The 17,397-nt window shown below is 37.9% G+C and overlaps 1 protein-coding gene across 2 annotated transcripts; it reads left to right on the top strand.

Moving 5' to 3' along the window:
- Positions 1-506: 506 nt before the first annotated feature.
- On the top strand, positions 507-1,812 carry LOC110184435 (uncharacterized). Of its 2 annotated transcripts, none has more exons than XM_020952974.2 (2): positions 507-667; positions 744-1,812. In XM_020952974.2, the coding sequence occupies exons 1-2, from the start codon at positions 544-546 to the stop codon at positions 1,562-1,564; spliced, it is 945 nt and encodes a 314-aa protein (XP_020808633.2). In that variant the 5' UTR covers positions 507-543; the 3' UTR covers positions 1,565-1,812. The 2 variants fall into 2 exon arrangements, with proteins under 2 accessions (XP_020808633.2, XP_020808632.2); XM_020952973.2 differs by having other exon boundaries at positions 535-667; positions 726-1,812.
- Positions 1,813-17,397: the final 15,585 nt, after the last annotated feature.

A 17,397-nucleotide genomic window follows, 5' to 3' on the forward strand; every position in this document is an offset into this window, starting at 1 on the left:
CGCATTGAGCATTTATAAGCATTTCTGGCACCAACAGAGCCCAAGATCCCATCCAAAATGGTTGGGTAGGGGGGGGGGAAGGTATCTTTTGGAGAACCGAAAAGAAATTAAGTCGCTTTGAATTAAAGTGAAATGCAAAATGCATCTTCACCAGCTCCTCTTCCAGTATCCCCCCATCCAGCTGGTAATAAAAAAACCGACGGAGGCAACATTGTGAGCTGAAAGGAGTACGGAATTCGGAAGGGAGGACGATCCGACCGATGGTCATAAAAGTGGGCAAGGTGTTGAGATCCCCAGCAACTGTTCATTGCTGTTGAAACCTTTAATCCGGAGCTACATACGCCGACAGATGCGTCCGATATCCCGCTGTTTTTTGAGGGAAAGAATCATATTGAATGTGAAGTAAAAGCTGTAAATGTTCAAGAACAGGTCGATGAGAGACTAGGGTAACGTCTTCTTAATGCAAGTAGTGAAAATAACAATAAGTTTGAAATTGAAAACGAAATATGATCAAGTAATCCTTGGAAAGAATGTACACAGCACATGTACAGTGTTGACTTTGTCACTTTGTCACAATCAGCTTTTCCATACAAGCACTATAACTTTCTCAGTATTTTTACAATATTATTCACAATGGAATTGAATGTTCAAGATCACTTCACCTGCAGTAAGTAACAAATCTTTCAGTTTTACCATTAGATAATATAACATAAAAACACATTGAGGATGTCGCACATTTATAGCCAATAACTTCCCTGACGAGTCTTCTTCCTCTGATGACGAATTGGAAAGCAACAATATTCATCTCACTCCATCGCTTGAAGAAATGTATGTTCAACAGGAGGTAGAGACTCCAGAGATGATGGAGCTGATCGTAAAGTTCGAGGAGCTCACCATTAAGGAGCCGGAACAGCCATTAGAACCGATTCAAGCTATACCAGAGGAAGAGATTTGCAATGGTGACCCTGAACCAGTTGTATTACAAGAAAGTATTGATACAAAGTCAGAGAAAAATGTAGCAACAGAAGATCTCTATGAAAACCCTGCCGACCCCGATGTGTTAATGGAAAACTCTAAAGAAAACCCAGACCAATCAGAAGTAACAGCAGCAGAAGTCGTAAAGGATGGCAACTACTTTCTTAAGATTCTCAAAGACGAGCAAAAGCGATTGTTAGATTTAGCCAACACTGCTGACCACTATGCAGCCGTCTTGGTTACCAGGAAAAACCGTTGGGAATATGCTTTCGAAAAACTACGACTCTTCTCAGGCTTGGCCAAATTGTTAGTGTCTTCCAAAATGAACCAGTTTGAGGAAATATGCCTAAAAAATATTAACTCTTCACCAAATGACGACTTCCCAGTTACCAATGACGACCTGCATGGATTTTGGGATATGATATATCTGCAAATTCCAGCATTGGATGCACATTATGCTGAAATTGAAAAAATTAGGGATAACAATTGGAAACCTCCAGCTACGGATGCAGCTCAGGTACCTTCGACTTCGGGAAGGCAGCGGAATACCAATTTAAAAACCCGTGAAAAGCTGTGGCGCAACAACTAAACATTAAGTTATATTATATATTTTGTTTATTCACAAGCACACTCAAAACAGAGATACACTTGTTTAGTTCAGAGTCACCCAGATATCCCAAAATTTCTTTTCAAATCGAATTTGTCTTGCAATTGCTGATCTATATATCGCATTTACTAAATTTTAATATTTGTAACTAACATTCAACTATGTGTAACAATCGACAACCCACAGAAATACAAACAATTGTTAATAAATTCACTGATAGTCCACACGAATTTAAATCAAGTTAAAGTCCTTAAGCTCTCTCTTTTGGCCAATGGAAATTAGCCAACACCCATTCGTCCTTGGCCAAGGTAGGAAAATCCCCATTCTTCCCCCTCCTCTCCCTGCTTAATTGCATAATTTCATATTCGGTTTCTTTTGGCTTTCACATTGCCTGCTGTTCACGTTCTTTTTTTTTCCTCTTTTGGTTTTCTGTTTGGCTTTTGTTCATTTGCCAGAGCTGTTACCTTACTCCACCCTCCGCGTCTCTCCGGGGGTAGAAGGGGGTCTCTTCCTTTTAGCAGCTTAATTGCCATGGCCGAAAGTGGCAAAGAAATGCAGCTCACTAATTACAACAACTTCGACGAGAATGAGAGGAGAACAGAAGTGGAACAGAGGAGAATTAGTGGCAGTCAGGCATGTCCTTGCCACAGCTCCTCTAGGGGGTTTTCTTGAGCTATTTTAAAGGGAGGTGGGGCAAAGAAGTCTAGGTTTCCCCCCAATTCATACGCCTCTGTTGCGAGTGTCCTTCAAAAAAAAGGCCAATTGTCGTGCAGCCACGTTGCATGTGCAGCAGCAGCAGCAGCAGGGAAAGGAGCTGGAGCTTGGGCTGGGGTTATGGGCATCGAATATATGTAGAATTTCCAGTCATAAAACTGCGGAATGTCGCCAATTAAAATTGTTGCACACACACACACACACACACACACACACACACACACACGAGCGTTTTGGTGTGAGTGTCAGACCTGCCACTGTGTGTGTTCGTGTTGCACATGTGACGTGACATAAATGCATGTCATGTTCGTTGCCTGTTTTTTTTTCTGTTTCGTGCGTTCCAGGCCCAGTCCCAAGGATTTCCCATGGGCCATGGTGGAGCAGGAGGCAAGTTCGCGCGCTAAAAACTATGCAACACAATGCCCGTAAATTGCGCAATCAAATTACCAGCCATGCCCCACCCCCTTAGGCCCAAACCGTCGTCGAAGCCCCTCCAAGTGCCCACTGTAAGCTTAGGCAATCAATTATAATGTTAGCATGCAAGCTTTATAATTGTTCAAAGGGGTTTGCGACAGCAGCAAAAAAAAAAAAATATATATATATATATAAAGTGACTATGGTGGGTTAAGAGGGCGTCTCGAAGGACTGCACTGGGAGGAAAGTCAAAGAGAAGTGGTAACTAAGTTGGGAAATCAAGTTTTCAATACTATAATAAAGTAAGAGGAATATCCCTACAAAGCTTATTCCCTTGTCCAGATTGATGCTGCTTATATAGTATATAGATTTTTAGGTAAGCAATATCTAACCATAAAACCAAATAAAATCTTTGTAAGATTTGATGTATATAATGTATTCTAAAACTCTTACATTTTGTCTAGGTTTTCAAAGAAAACTAGCATCTAAAAAGGGAAAAATCCCTCCAAACCTAGTCCCTTGTCTAGATTAATGCTGCTTATATTTTATAAATTATTATTAAGGTAAGCAATATCTCACCATATAACCTTGATAAGATCTTACATATACAATATATCTTGAAACACTTTTATTCTGTCTAGGTTTTCAACGGAAACTTTCATCTTTATATGTCTATATTCTTCTTATATATATTCTATACCCCAATTTTCTTACAGTGTCCATATCCTGCCGTTGTTGCACTACAAAATAGGCATTTTAGGACTCAGGGAACGCTGATTGTCGTTGCGTTGTTAGCCTAAGTACGGCCCGGCCTTTTGGTGTCACGTAAGGTAACTGTTACTGTTACTGTTACTGTTCCGGGTACTGCGCTTTTGGGGTACTTCCCCCCCGACTCTCTAATTTTAAGCATTTAACGTGACCGCGTGCAAATTTCCACACACACACACACACACACGCATGCACACACTCTACCAACTTTGTACTCTTTAGCACTCTTTAGTTGCGCTTTGCATTCACCCGGGGGGAGGTAGAGGTATTCAATTGTAGAGGAGGGGAGTTTTTAGGTGTTTAGGGGTTAGATTTTAGGGTGGACATGGTTTAAGGAGTGGGGCGGAGGTAAACTGTACTCGATAGGAGAGTTGGTTGATTAATGACGGAATCGCATTAGCCGAACCGCGGCCAAGTGCAGTTAGTCAATCAATCAGCGGTGGCCCTTTAGGATTTACATCTACGTTTCTCTTTCAGTGACCTCTTGACCCTGGCTAATGGGTTCCAAAATGGTTAGGGATTATATATATACAAAGCTCAAAGGAAAGTTTATAAACAAGGCTAAGAACATTACTTGTTTTCTTTAATTCTTAAAAATAATTAATAGTATATATATATACCAACTAAAACTGGCTAAATGAACTTTCAAATCCAATTTAGATCCAAGTTAAAAATGGCACAGAGATGGGAAATAAGCCAGCTCTCTCGGTTCAACCTATTCGCATTGCAAATTGTGTGAAAATCGTGGATTTTTTTCACAGGCAACAAACAGGCAAACATCCCACTAAAATATTGCCATACATTGTTTTCCCGTTGCGGGAAGAGAGCTTAATCCATAATTTATAATTTGCCATTACGACCGCTACCTCCCCCTGGCTTTGGGCTTTTAATTAGTTAATTATTATTTGCTATTATTGCTTAGGTTTTTTGTTTTTTTAGTTTTGTTTCAAGCGCTGCCTAGCTCTGCACTCGGCACTTTAAAGCCGTTTTGGTGTAGAGTACTGGGAAAAGGGAAAATTCAAATGGAATTTGGTCGAGTTTTATTGGAAACTATATCATATACCCATTTCCCACTTCAGAAAAACAACGTTCTGCCAATCAAAATAATTCCTTGATTACCATAAACTTGAGAATAAATCAAGACATTAAATCGAGTCTTAATTAGTTTAATTTAATAAAATAATATCCCATTCCTTTAATATAATACTCTCTACTTTCAAACGAAGCATTACAAAAGAAACATTTAAGCCAGTTTATTATTTACCAACCCAACAAATCCATTAATCCCATTTATTATTTCATTTAATTTAACCAATATCGCAAGCTAATCGCAACTCGTATTAATTGCGTAAAGACGTTTTCCAAACGATCCAGGGAAATGGGGAAATTCTTTGCACCATTTTCAGTTAAAGACGGAAAAAAAAGTGCAAAGCAGAATGGGAGAAAACGAGCACGAAAATTAACTGTACTATAAAAGGTGGAAAATTGTTCAAACAAACCAACGAAATTTGCATAATTATGATTAACACAACACTCGGGGGGCGGGAGAAAGAAGGAAGGGAATAACAAAAGGAGAGTGCATTCGGAGGAAAAGTTCGTGTTTGTGGGCTGGTAAAAAACACACACACACAAACACAGTAACAATAAAAAGTAAGTATATTTCCCTCTTTCAGTTTCATTATACCCTTCGTCCAGGGTATTATAATTTCAGGCAGAAGCTTGCAAATCAGTGAAGGAGTCATTTCCGACCCTATGAATCATATATATTCTTGATCAGCATCGAAAGTCGAATCGATCTAGGCATGTTTTAAAGAACAAAAAAATTCAAATTTTTTTTTTCAAAATTTTATAAGGGGTTACATCGTTAAAATTGTCAAAAATTCAATAAAATTTTAAATTTCTTAAAAATTTTACTTGAGTATGCAGATCTGTTAATCTAATAAAAACTAGCTTAAAACAGTTTTCCGAATTAAAATTAATGCATTTTTGCCAGAATTATGAACGATTTGCTTCTCTAATCCAATGCCCAAATTGCAAGGGTATACAAACTTCGACTCCTTTGGGGTAACAGTCTTTCTGACTTTTATTTGTTTTAGCTGGACTTTTGCGGTTTTTGGCGTTTTCCGCCATAAACGCTCGCAATCAAATGTACATAAAATAATTCACACACAACAACAGTTTCAAAAACAAACGATTTGCTGGCAGAGCTTATCTCGAGGTCCGTTTATGCGAAGGCTAACTCATGGAATCACATTGGAAATAATATAGTATAAAATATTAAAATATCAATAAATATTATGAGAATTCCTCTCTTCTTAATTTCTTATAATGCAATCTGTATCCACCTATTATTTTCCTAATTTTTCGTGTCCTGTACTTAACAACGTTCGACGTATAAACACAGCCTACCCCCATTAACCAGGACACGGAGAATAAATATATTGAGGCTTTCTCCCTAATTTAATTTCGGTATGTATATTTTATAATTAGTTCATAATCTTTACTATTAAAAAATAGTAATACTACATTTATTAAGATATTTTTTATACATTAAAATATAGCAATTTTTCCGCGAAGTGTATGCTTTTTCCTGGCTTACCTTTCGCCGCCTTAGTAGGGAGACGAGGGCCTAGGGAAAATCCGGGGGCGGGTTTAGGGGAGGATCGCGAGGTGAGCAACAACAAACCGACGGTTAGTGGACCCTGAAGTCTAAAGTCTGCGTGGCATTTAATTTGTCTGATTAGCATTTTCAGTGGCACGCATGAAACACATTAAAATTTGTTTCATTGTGAGCGTTCGTTTTTTCGCTTATTCGTTTTTCCAGCATTTTCAGCTTGTCTGCCGGAAAAGCGCCGACGCATAGATATCGATAGGAAGGAAACACGAAACCAAGGCGATAAGAACGGATGCCGCACGAAATGTGGCACCTGTTATCTGCCAGGTGAGTGCAGAGAAATGCATTAAAAATTGCATTTATAATATAAATATTACAAAGACCATAAAGTAGGGTACTTTGAATATAATAATTTCTATAGAAAATATATTAAAAATATATGATAAAGTTAGTTTCCTGTTCTATTAACTACTTAAAATCATTTGAATCGATGTTTATATTGCTCAAGTTCAAGCTCAAGCAAAAGTATAAGGTTTCCTATTAATTTAACCCCAAAAACAACCTAGTAACATGCCCTTAAATTGATCCGGTTTACATAAAAGGTAAATTCCTTTGTAATTAGGACAATATTTGACGGGAGCAGCAATTATTAAATGATTTTACTAGGGCGTGATATGGGAGTTTCTGCTCATGTTTTACGGCATTTGTGACAAATCATTGCCGGATCATCAGTCAAAAGTCCAGGACGCAATGTCCTGTGACAGCTGACGAGGCTGTGAGGTCCAGGAGCTTCGCCCAGGATCAGACTCGCTCTCCTTTTGACGTTCCATGACACATCCATGTAGCTGTCATGATTGACGACGTCTCTTTCTGCAACGCGGTGGCCATCTCTCTCCAACGAACAACTGTCAAGCACGCGAGGCTGTTGATTTATTTATGACCTTTAAAAAAATAACATTACAAAACAAAAGCAACAGAAAGTACAGAAACCACACCGAAAAAAGGAAGCAATTCAAGGGCCACCACGCCTTTTTCCCCCCCCCAGCCATCCATCTAGGCATCCCTCCATCCATCCATACATCTCTCCATCCATCCATCCATCCATCCATCCCTTCGTAATGAATTTCAAGTGATGTGGCAATTTTTTCCCTGCTCATTGTTATTATTTTTACTTTTTTGCATTGCTATTAAGGCCCTTAATTTTCCTGCTTGTTTGACTGCAGTTTTTTTAATTGTCAAAACAGTTTCCTGAATATATGTTGTATCTAGAGTAGAGGCTGGTATGGATACCTACTATTATAATGAAATTTAAATGTTTAATTGGGATTTTAAATATTATTTAAAAGTCTTCTTCAAGTATCTTAACACAAACTGAAAAACAAATGTACCCTAAACAAGATCAAAGATACAAATGAATCTTAATAAAATCAAATCAGTTCAAAGAAGATCTAATAGAAGAGTTTCCATCTATCCATGTTTATAAGCTGTGTATAAAATATTTAATAAATATATTATTCCTTTCATTATATCTAAGCGAAAATGAGAACTTATTTCTTTGTTGGAAAAATTCACTAGATAAAGAATTCTCCATAAGCATTATAATTCATATCCTCATATAATAACATATATGAAATATCTTCCTACTTATAAAATATATCCAGTAATTAAATACATCAACTTTCCCCCGAAAACTCTGGGCGTAAGTACTTCATAAATATCTCTACTGAATTTTCCCCATTTTTTTTTTTTGTTCCAGTTTCTATAGGATGACGGTGTTGTCGGTGGGTCCTAGTCCTGTCGGCCTCGTGTTGAAGGCATTCGTTAAATCATTTCGTGGCACTATCGGCACAAAAATCAAATGCCTTCGTTTAAACGAGCGATAAGGGAAATGCCTTCGAAAAAAAGGACCTGCGGTGGCCCCCGGGGAAAATTCACGCAATTAGTTTGTTATTGTTGTGGACGTCGAAAAGGCGTCCAAAGTCAACTCCAGTCGCGACTTTGCCTCATTAACAATAATTTCGCTTTAATAAATAACGCTAAAACATGCGCTAAATAACATTTTTAGGCTTGTAGCCAAAACAGGAAGGTTAGTTAGGAATGGGGTTGCACTGAGAGAAAATGTTGACCAACCAAATAAACAAAATCCTAGAGCTTTTAGAACAAATCTAATTCTATTAATTATTATATAAGTATGTATCTTTCAGGGTTTCTAGTTTGTTTTGTCAGCAACTAATCATTCTTTTTGCTAGTACAATTTTCCTTATTTCCAAATCTTTTATTTGGATTTCTATTATTTATTTCTCTCAGTGCTGGACGCCTGGCCGGGCGTTGAAATTAATGTGCCGCCATCCAGGGCGACACTAATTTGCCTGTGAACATGTCAAATCAGCCTCAAAGTAAATTTTACGCCAACGTTCAGCATTCAACGTTCATGTCCAAAGTTTCCCAAGTTCTATGCTTCGACCCTTTGCCGCCCTCACCACCACCGCCATGCACCACCACCCTGCACCACCGTTGGGCACTTAATGAAAAGGTCCTTAAGTAGTTTCCAACGGTATTTTGTTTCCGTTTGTACTTTTTCTCTGACGTCGCCGTCGCTTGTCGTTGATTTGTTATTGTTTCCACCGTCGAGAATAAATCATTCCAGCCACGCTGCACTCGAAAAAAAATTACGAATGCCATAAAAGGATAATTTTCCTTACAAAATATTTAAAATTCCATTTTTCTAATATTCTGTTTAAAGTTTAAAATCATTTTTAAATGCAAAATTCTATTATTAACTGAAATGAATTTTAAACATATTTTTCCTTTCATTTTTCTGCATGTAGAATCACTGGAAAAAAATATAACAGAAAGGACTCGAACGGGCCACTTGGCTGAAGTGGATTGAAGTGGTGTGGAGTGGCGTTGCCTTTCGAGTGGCTCGTGTGGTGCCTTTTTCGGGGTGCCATGGGAAGTGATTAAAGTCATTTAACCCACTCTGCCCGCACGGGGCGAGCTGAAATTAATTTCTAATTGCGCACAAATGTAGGCAATGTAAGCAAACAAGTGTGCGAGTGTGTGCGTGTGCGTGTGACTCATATTTAAGGACTAACTTTTGCTCAACCTAATCTATAGAGAAATATCTTTAGAAATATATTTTCCATATTAGAAATATAAATAAGCAAGAAGACAATTTTCCTAAACTTCAAAACCCTTGTAAAATAATACTTAATATATACAATAATGTCTTTATTTTCTCTCTATCTTGGCTCTCAACCAAGTCCCTAAAGGGTTACCTCTTAGCCCCAAGGCTGGCAAAGTGAACCCAAAATTTCCGCTTTGATTAATTGACTGCCAGAATTTCAGAGTGTGTGTGCGTGGCTTTTTGAAAGGGTTAAAGTAAAAGCCGGAGAAAGCGAACCCCCAAACCCTGTTTGCATATGCTAATTGAGCTATAAAAATACTTTGTGACCGAAAAGGGCAAAAAAAAAATAAAGAAAGGAGAAACACAAACATGGTCATAAAGTCAGATGTGTGTGTGTGTGTGTGTGTGTATAAACCCTACCCTCTGCTCTGATTTTCTCGATTTTCTTGGGCTCCCCCCCAAACAATGGCAACTAAGTCTGATAAAGATGGCTAGCTGAGGTTGCAGGACCCATGCGTGATGCTTTCACATAAAAATTATGGCATTCAAGCCAAATGGAGCTTATGAGACGGAAGAAGACCCGACGACCCATGGAGGGTTAAGAGAGGAGTGAAAGAGAGACCCTGGAGCCTGGCGTTAGAAACATGATTTTTATTTTACGCAACTTAAGTGCGAACAATAAAAACGATTTGGGCCAGATTATGGCCGCCCCGTTGCCTTGGCTCATAATGCAAATTAGTCATGGCCGTCGCATATGCAAAAGCACACCCCTCTTAACCCCTCTTACACACACACACACACTCTGACTGCCTTGGCATTTGTTTAGATTTATGAGTGTCAGCCGTATTATGACCAACCACTTGACTTCCTGCCGCGTGTGTGTGAGTGTGTGTATGCGGGTGTGTGTCTCTCTGACATTTTATGCCCCGCACGTTCTTGGCCGGCACACTTGACCCCCTTCAGCCCTTGGCTACAACTACACTTTGAAAAAAAAAAAAAAAAACAACGAACAAAAAGATCGTCAAGTTACTCGACTTGAAGATACCCATTGTGGCACACAGCAGAGATGATCACACGGAGCATCCAGGGGCTTTCAGTGTTTAAAATTCACTTATTGAGATTAATAACATATATATATATTCTTTTTAAAAAGTATATATCCTAAACAATGGTTTTCTTTTTATTTTTAGTTTTTTCCCTGTGTAGTCTCGTCATCAGTATTAATAGCTATAGTTTATATGGCACCCACTTGTACACATTTCAATAGTTTATTGCCTACTTGTCCCACACGGCGTATACGTAACTTCCGGACATGTATATTTTCAGACTCCCTGTTTGGGTTTTTGTTTATTTGTTTTATACTTTTGTTTGTTAAGTATGCAATTAGCCAGGGTTTAATATTGAAGTTAGAGAGTAAACTAATATAAATCACAATACAACTTACAATTTGAATATATAGCAAAATAAAAAGCCATAAAACATTTCAAATCATAAATAAAGTATTAAATTGTTCATCAAATGATGAAGTATCCCAAATAAAATATTATGAGGCATTTTCATATTCAATAAACTGTTCTTCAAAGTGAATTTCTATACACATATCTATATTTATGTTTCTATGCCTGTACCTATGGGTATATCCTTTCATCCTCGGCTTGCTTTTAAATGAATTAAGCTGCTAAGTGAGTTTGCGGTGCCGCAACTTTGTCGCAACGAAATCTTATAGCTCATCAACTTGGTAAAACCAAAGATATATATACATATATAACATATATATATGCTACATATATGTATGTATATTTTCAAATAGCCTTGTGTGTCCTTCCCTCGCCTTCCTTCTGCCACTTCCTGGCAATTACGGGCGAAAATTCGACAACAAAGCCAAATAATATTAACATATAAATTGCACAAAGTGCCGCTGATTTAGTTTTATGAAAGAGAGAGAAAGGGAGATATAAATATATATATGGGGAGTGAGGTTAGGGGCGACAGACTTTGCCAGTTTGTTTTTACGTCTTTGTCGTCATTTACGTTTATTATTCCGATTTTCTAGCGCAGAAAAATAACACTTATGCGCACACACACACACATTGAGACACACCAAAATGTGTATGTAAATGCTGGCTGCCAAAAACTTGGCATTTATTTTGCAAAAGGAAGGATTTCGGGGTTTCACGCACGCACAAGCCTGGAGTAGAAGAACCAACAAACCAGCCAGCAGCAAACCAACCACCCACTCGGGGAACCACCCGGCAAACCACCCAGCCTCTGGCTCCCCTCCCCCCTCAAGGACACCCCCTTCTGCCGCCTTCACACGCGTCAACAATGAGAGTGCCATCTCGTTTTTGCGCACATTTCCGGCATTTGGCCAAGTTTGCTCCTGCTCCGACTCCGGCCTTAGCTTCTTTTTACCATTATCTAATGCCAACCCTCTCGGCCCTGTGGCCCTTCTGTGGGCTTTTAGCCTTCTTTCACATACAATTTACTGTCGTTTCAAAGCTAAACATTTATGGTCTTTCTCTCCTTCTCTCCTTCTCTCCTTCTCTCCTTCTCTCTTTCTCTTTCTTTCACTCGCTCTCTGTCTCTTTTTATGGGGCACAAAATGTCGTCGACAACGACGGGAAATTGATATTTTTGATAAAAGTTTTTCTTTTGCTGGCACACTTGATCGAATATTATATGTGTGTGAGTATATATATTCGTTGGATGAAAACTAATGTAATGTACAGTACAGTAAGGACTTGTTTTTAGGGTTCTTAATGCCCATTTACGGAAAATAATCAAAACTATAGATATTTTTTTTACGAAAATCTATTAAAAGAACGATAAACTTTGATGTTGTTTCCGCTTTAAATACAATTCTTTATTCTATAATTTCTATACATATAAAAATGATAAAACTAAAATATGTACATAAAAACCTTTTTCTAAAATAAAGTTATTTTAAGGAGGTTAACGGTAGTTTAATGTAGAGGATCAGTAAGCATCTTTAAATAGTAAGCTACTTTGAACAGTAAGAAACTATGATCAGTAATGTACAGCAAATATCTCTGATTAGTAAATGATCAGCTATGAGCAGTAAGTAACACTGAATAGTAAGTATCTATGACCAGTAAGTAGCTATGACCAGCACGTATGTATGATCAGTTACTAACTTTGAACACTGGTAAACAATGACTTGCAACTTTTGTAACACAACACATTTCTGAGACGTGGCCGGCAGCAGTCACTTCGTTCCGGGGATGTTAGAACAAGTTGGGAATCATATGCACAGATGTGCGAGATTTGTTTCGGAACAAAGAGCAAGCTATTTGAATGAAACTATGGAGTTATTCTTCTATATAATTTTACTAGTATATAATTCGGAGCAAGGCGAATCGGTGGACTATATCTATATATAACTCTCATACGAACGATCGGAAAATTGAAGAAATAAAATTATGAGCAGTAAGTAACTCTGAATAGTAAGTATCTATAATCAGTAAGTAGCTATTAGCATTAATTAACTCTGAACAGTGATTATCTATGACCAGTAAATAAATCTGAACAGTGATTATCTATGACCAGTAAGTAACTCTGAACAGTAAGTATCTATGACCAGTAAGTATGTATTATCAGTTACTAACTTTGAACACTAGTAAACAATGACTTGCAACTTTTTAAACACAACACATTTCTGAGACGTGGCCGGCAGCAGTCACTTCGTTCCGGGGATGTTAAAACAAGTTGAGAATCATATGCACAGATGTGCGAGATTTGTTTTGGGAGAAATTTAAAGCAAGCTAATTGAATGAAACTATGGAGTTATTCTTCTATATAATTTTACTAGTATGTAAGTCGGAGCATAGCGAATCGGTGAACTATATATATATATAACTCCCATACGAACGATCGGAAAAGTGAAGAAATAAAACTATGAGCAGTAAGTAACTCTGAATGGTAATTATCTATAATCAGTAAGTAGCTATTAGCATTAATTAACTCTGAACAGTGAGTATCTATGACCAGTAAATAACTCTGAATAGTAAATAGCTATGACCAGTAAGTAACTCTGAACAATGAGTATCTATGACCTGTAAGTAACTCTGAACAGTAAGTATCTATGACCAGTAAGTATGTATGATCAGTTACTAACTTTGAACACTAGTAAACAATGACTTGCAACTTTTTAAACACAACACATTCCTGAGACGTGGCCGGCAGCAGTCACTTCGTTTCAGGGATGTTAGAACAAGTTGGGAATCATATGCACAGATGTGCGAGATTTGTTTTGGAACAAAGAGCAGGCTATTTGAATGAAACTAAAGTGTTATTCTTCTATATAATTTTACTAGTATATAATTCGGAGCAAGGCGAATCGGTGGACTATATATATATACATATATATATATAGCCATACATAGCGATCGTTAAAAATGCAAATGCATTGTCAATGAAAATTAATCTTTCAGGAAGAATAACCAATATTGTAAATTCCACTTATTTTTATTCATTTTTAATTTAAAGTTTACCTATAGTTTAACATACTTCATATTTTTCAAAGCTTCTATAAATTTCTCAAACGAAGTTTTCTAGTTCTTTCCAAGGCAAGCCTTACTGTTTTCCAAAAATTCGCATACAATTTGATTTTAGAACGAATTGATTTCCTTTCTCCTTTTTGTATTTGTATTAACCCCCAAACTCTGTGTTTTTTTTGGTACACAGAAATGAGGTTCTTTGACTTATATAAAAGCCCCCATTTAGTTATCTCTGCTCTGAGCTTCCTTTTCCCTTTTTATTTTTTCCTGTGTACCCCTTCACCATATATCTTTTTATTTGTAAATGCGCGGAAATTGTTAATTTTATGGCCAGCCATATCCGCAGTTTCCTCCCCCTCTCTTTTGTTCCCCCTCAGCTTCCTGGCACCCCATTTCCCTGCCCATTTTCATTCCCATTTCCAGCTGCTGCGGCCCCTGTGGCATTTCCAAAATGGCCGCCTCGCGAGTTGTCATAATGGGGCAGGCCGAGGGGTCCACCGATTCCGACTCCGACTCCGACTCGGACTCGGAGGGATCGGGGCCCAGAAGTAAATGCACCAATCGCATTATGGTCGTCCAGCGTTTTGGCCTCAAATTGCCGATTGCCAACTGCAACTGCAACAGCAACAACAGAAAGGTTCCAACAACATCTTGGGCCATGGAAAAGCCCCGCCTCGCCAGGGGATCGCATAATGGTCGATCGATCAGCGGTATCGATAGTCTGGCCTGGAAATTGTCGAACCTCGGGCAGTTTGGCCCACGTTTTGCAGACATTTTCCTTTTGGTCGGTCTATAATTTTCAGCGACGGGCCAATTGTTTTTCGAGGAGTCAAATAAAATGCACTTCGACAGCTGCACAGAGAGCCATGTTTGGGTTTTACATTTAAAGGGTATTTTAAGTCAAATTAAAATTTAAAAAATAAGCAAAAGAACACTTGTTCAAATATTACTTAAATTTTCAAATGCATTAAAGTTAGTTTAAGTTTATTTTCACTTAAACATTAAAATTTGTTTAGTATTTTATTTCGGTGTATCTGTGCCTTTGGCAGCATTTGTGGCCTTTTGTCTGGCATATAATTTGCACAAATTGCAATTTAGAGAAATATAAGGAATCGCAAAAGGGAAACGAACCAAACAAAACAATATAGAAACCCCAAAAATATGAGACGAAAAATTATTTTATTTTACAGGTGATGATGCTAAGGAAGTGTTGGTGGGTTTATATATTAATCAAGGTATATATTTGAGATATATTAATAAATATGTATATTAATAAACAAATATTATATATATTTGTTTTGAAATCCCAATAGAACACTCATTAATGAGAAAAATTATATTTATTTAACGATTTTTTTTGGAAACGTATATTTAGGTTCCTTAAGTTTCTGTATTTATAATTGACAAATTTCTTAAAAAGGGAGTTAAAGGTGGTATTTCTTATAAATATCAATCTCTATCTCTGTTTTTCTCCTATTAATAAAATACTTGTACATATTTGAGTATATGTCTTAAAAATTGCACTTATTCCAAGGGCTTTGTATTAATAACCCATTTTTATATTGACAAAACTATTTATTTTATTAAATTTAGACTTAAAGTAGCCAATTCCTTCATCGTTATGGCCGAATCTGGAGTTGGTATTGACAACCCCTATAGGAGCTCATAGTCTGTCTGCTATAAGCCAGATCGTTGTTGCTGGAAGCCAATGCGGCGGTTGAATGTTGAATGTGGATGTCGATGGCATTGCTAACATGGCCAACTGGCAATCGCCAGCGAATGGGAAACATAGAAATCACGTTTCAGCCATCAACGCTGCAAATGCAACAATTTTTTGGATGGAGGACGGAGGACGGAGGATGGATGGATGGGTTTTGGGATAAAAAACAAAAAAAAAAAAAAAGCGGAGAACGTGGACGACCGCTGCAATATTTCTTCATTGTACTGATTATCGGTTGTAATGTTGCAAATTAAATGCCTTTGCCATCAATCAAACAATCAAACGAAACTGGCAACTGGCAACTGGCCATCATGATGGAAACTCGAAATGGAATCGAAATTAAATGGAATAATATGCTGGGGGATAGCGATTCAAACGCTGCACAGTTGGATTTAGCGGCACTGTAATTTCCCCATATATTCGAACATTTTTATGAGAAAACTTAGCGAAACTCAAATTGGTCGGACATGTTTTCGAGTCTCTGTCTGCGAGACGGGCGATTATTCGAATACGATAAGGAATTTATGAGGGAATTAAATGCCACAAATTGATGAGAGAGGGTATCGCCAATTGCCAATTGCCAATATCAAATTATTTTACCCTCTCTCTCTCTATATATATGTATATATATATATTTTACCCCTTTTCCCTGTCCGGTTATTATAAATTTGAACCTGAAACTAAAGTGGTACAAGGCGAGTCTCTGCTTTGCACAGGGTATGCCCACATCGCGACTTGCTTTCTTTACTAGATTTATTTTTTTATTTTTTACACTGACATCGTTCCCCCAAACGCCATGGAGTCTGGGCTCTAATCGAGCCAGATCTTGGCTGATAAAAGAAATAATTATGAATGGGAGAGAAGGCTGCTTCTTGGCACTCTAATTGAAAATGCAAACAGCCACCATAATAATTAGGAGGGATGCCGAGGAGTTTCAGGCCTAGAAAATGCATTTAAGATTTGTTGTTTGTACAACCAGTTGGTCTATTACCCTCAAAAAACCTCGACTATGGGGTACTCCTTAAATGGAGAATAAGAAAATCTTTAATAAATGAGAAAACTTGAATGTTTAAACACATAATAATGAATTTATAGAGATTTAAGGAAGTTAATTAAATAAATTATTAAGAAGCAGCTCAACTCTGAGTAATAATATATCCCACGAGGTATCTCTTGTTTCAATCATAACCATAACTATGTCTGGGAAATCGGCCAAGATGATGACTCTTGAAAGATGGGTTTCCATCGCGAATTGTTGTTTGGTGAAACTTTGTGCAACAATTAGCAGCAACTCACAAGTGGCAGGTTGCCTGCCGAAGCCGCTTGTTGCGAGTTGTGAGTTGCAAGCTCATTGCAAACGAGATTTACTTAGTGGAGCAGCTGGCTCGTAATTAAGCACTTAAATGAATTTGATTGTGTGAACATAACGGAGACAATGCCATCGAGCGAATTGTGGCAAGACTTACTATATATACAGACATATACGTATATATGAGCAATCACTTTCTTATTGAGGCAACCGCAATTCAGATTCGAGTAAAAGGGAACCCTTAGATTTTCACCCCTTGGAACTGACCCTACTACCCTAAAGCCTAACCCTAACCTCTGCTCTTTTTTTTTTTGTGGAGATTTTCGATAAAATCTCTGCGATAAGATCGCCAAAATAAAGTAAAATGTAAATTACAACAAAAAGTGCAGCAAGCTGGGAGAATGCCAGATACTAGATACCACACAGGGATCATACCTGGACCTGGTCGTGGTCGTGGTCCTGTTCCTGTTCCTGGTACACACCAGATGCCAGATGCCTATCAAGCAGCGGATTTGTTCTAGCCGCCGCACAAATAGCACTCTTAAAAGAGATCAGACCCAGACCTAAGGCAACCCAGGGGATCCGATCCAATGGAATATGAGACGAACTGCTAGAAGGACTCAGCTGGTGGC

This window comes from Drosophila serrata, unplaced genomic scaffold (genome assembly GCF_035046125.1).
Source record: "Drosophila serrata isolate PLE 108 unplaced genomic scaffold, ASM3504612v1 contig_8, whole genome shotgun sequence".
NCBI lineage: Eukaryota > Metazoa > Arthropoda > Insecta > Diptera > Drosophilidae > Drosophila > Drosophila serrata.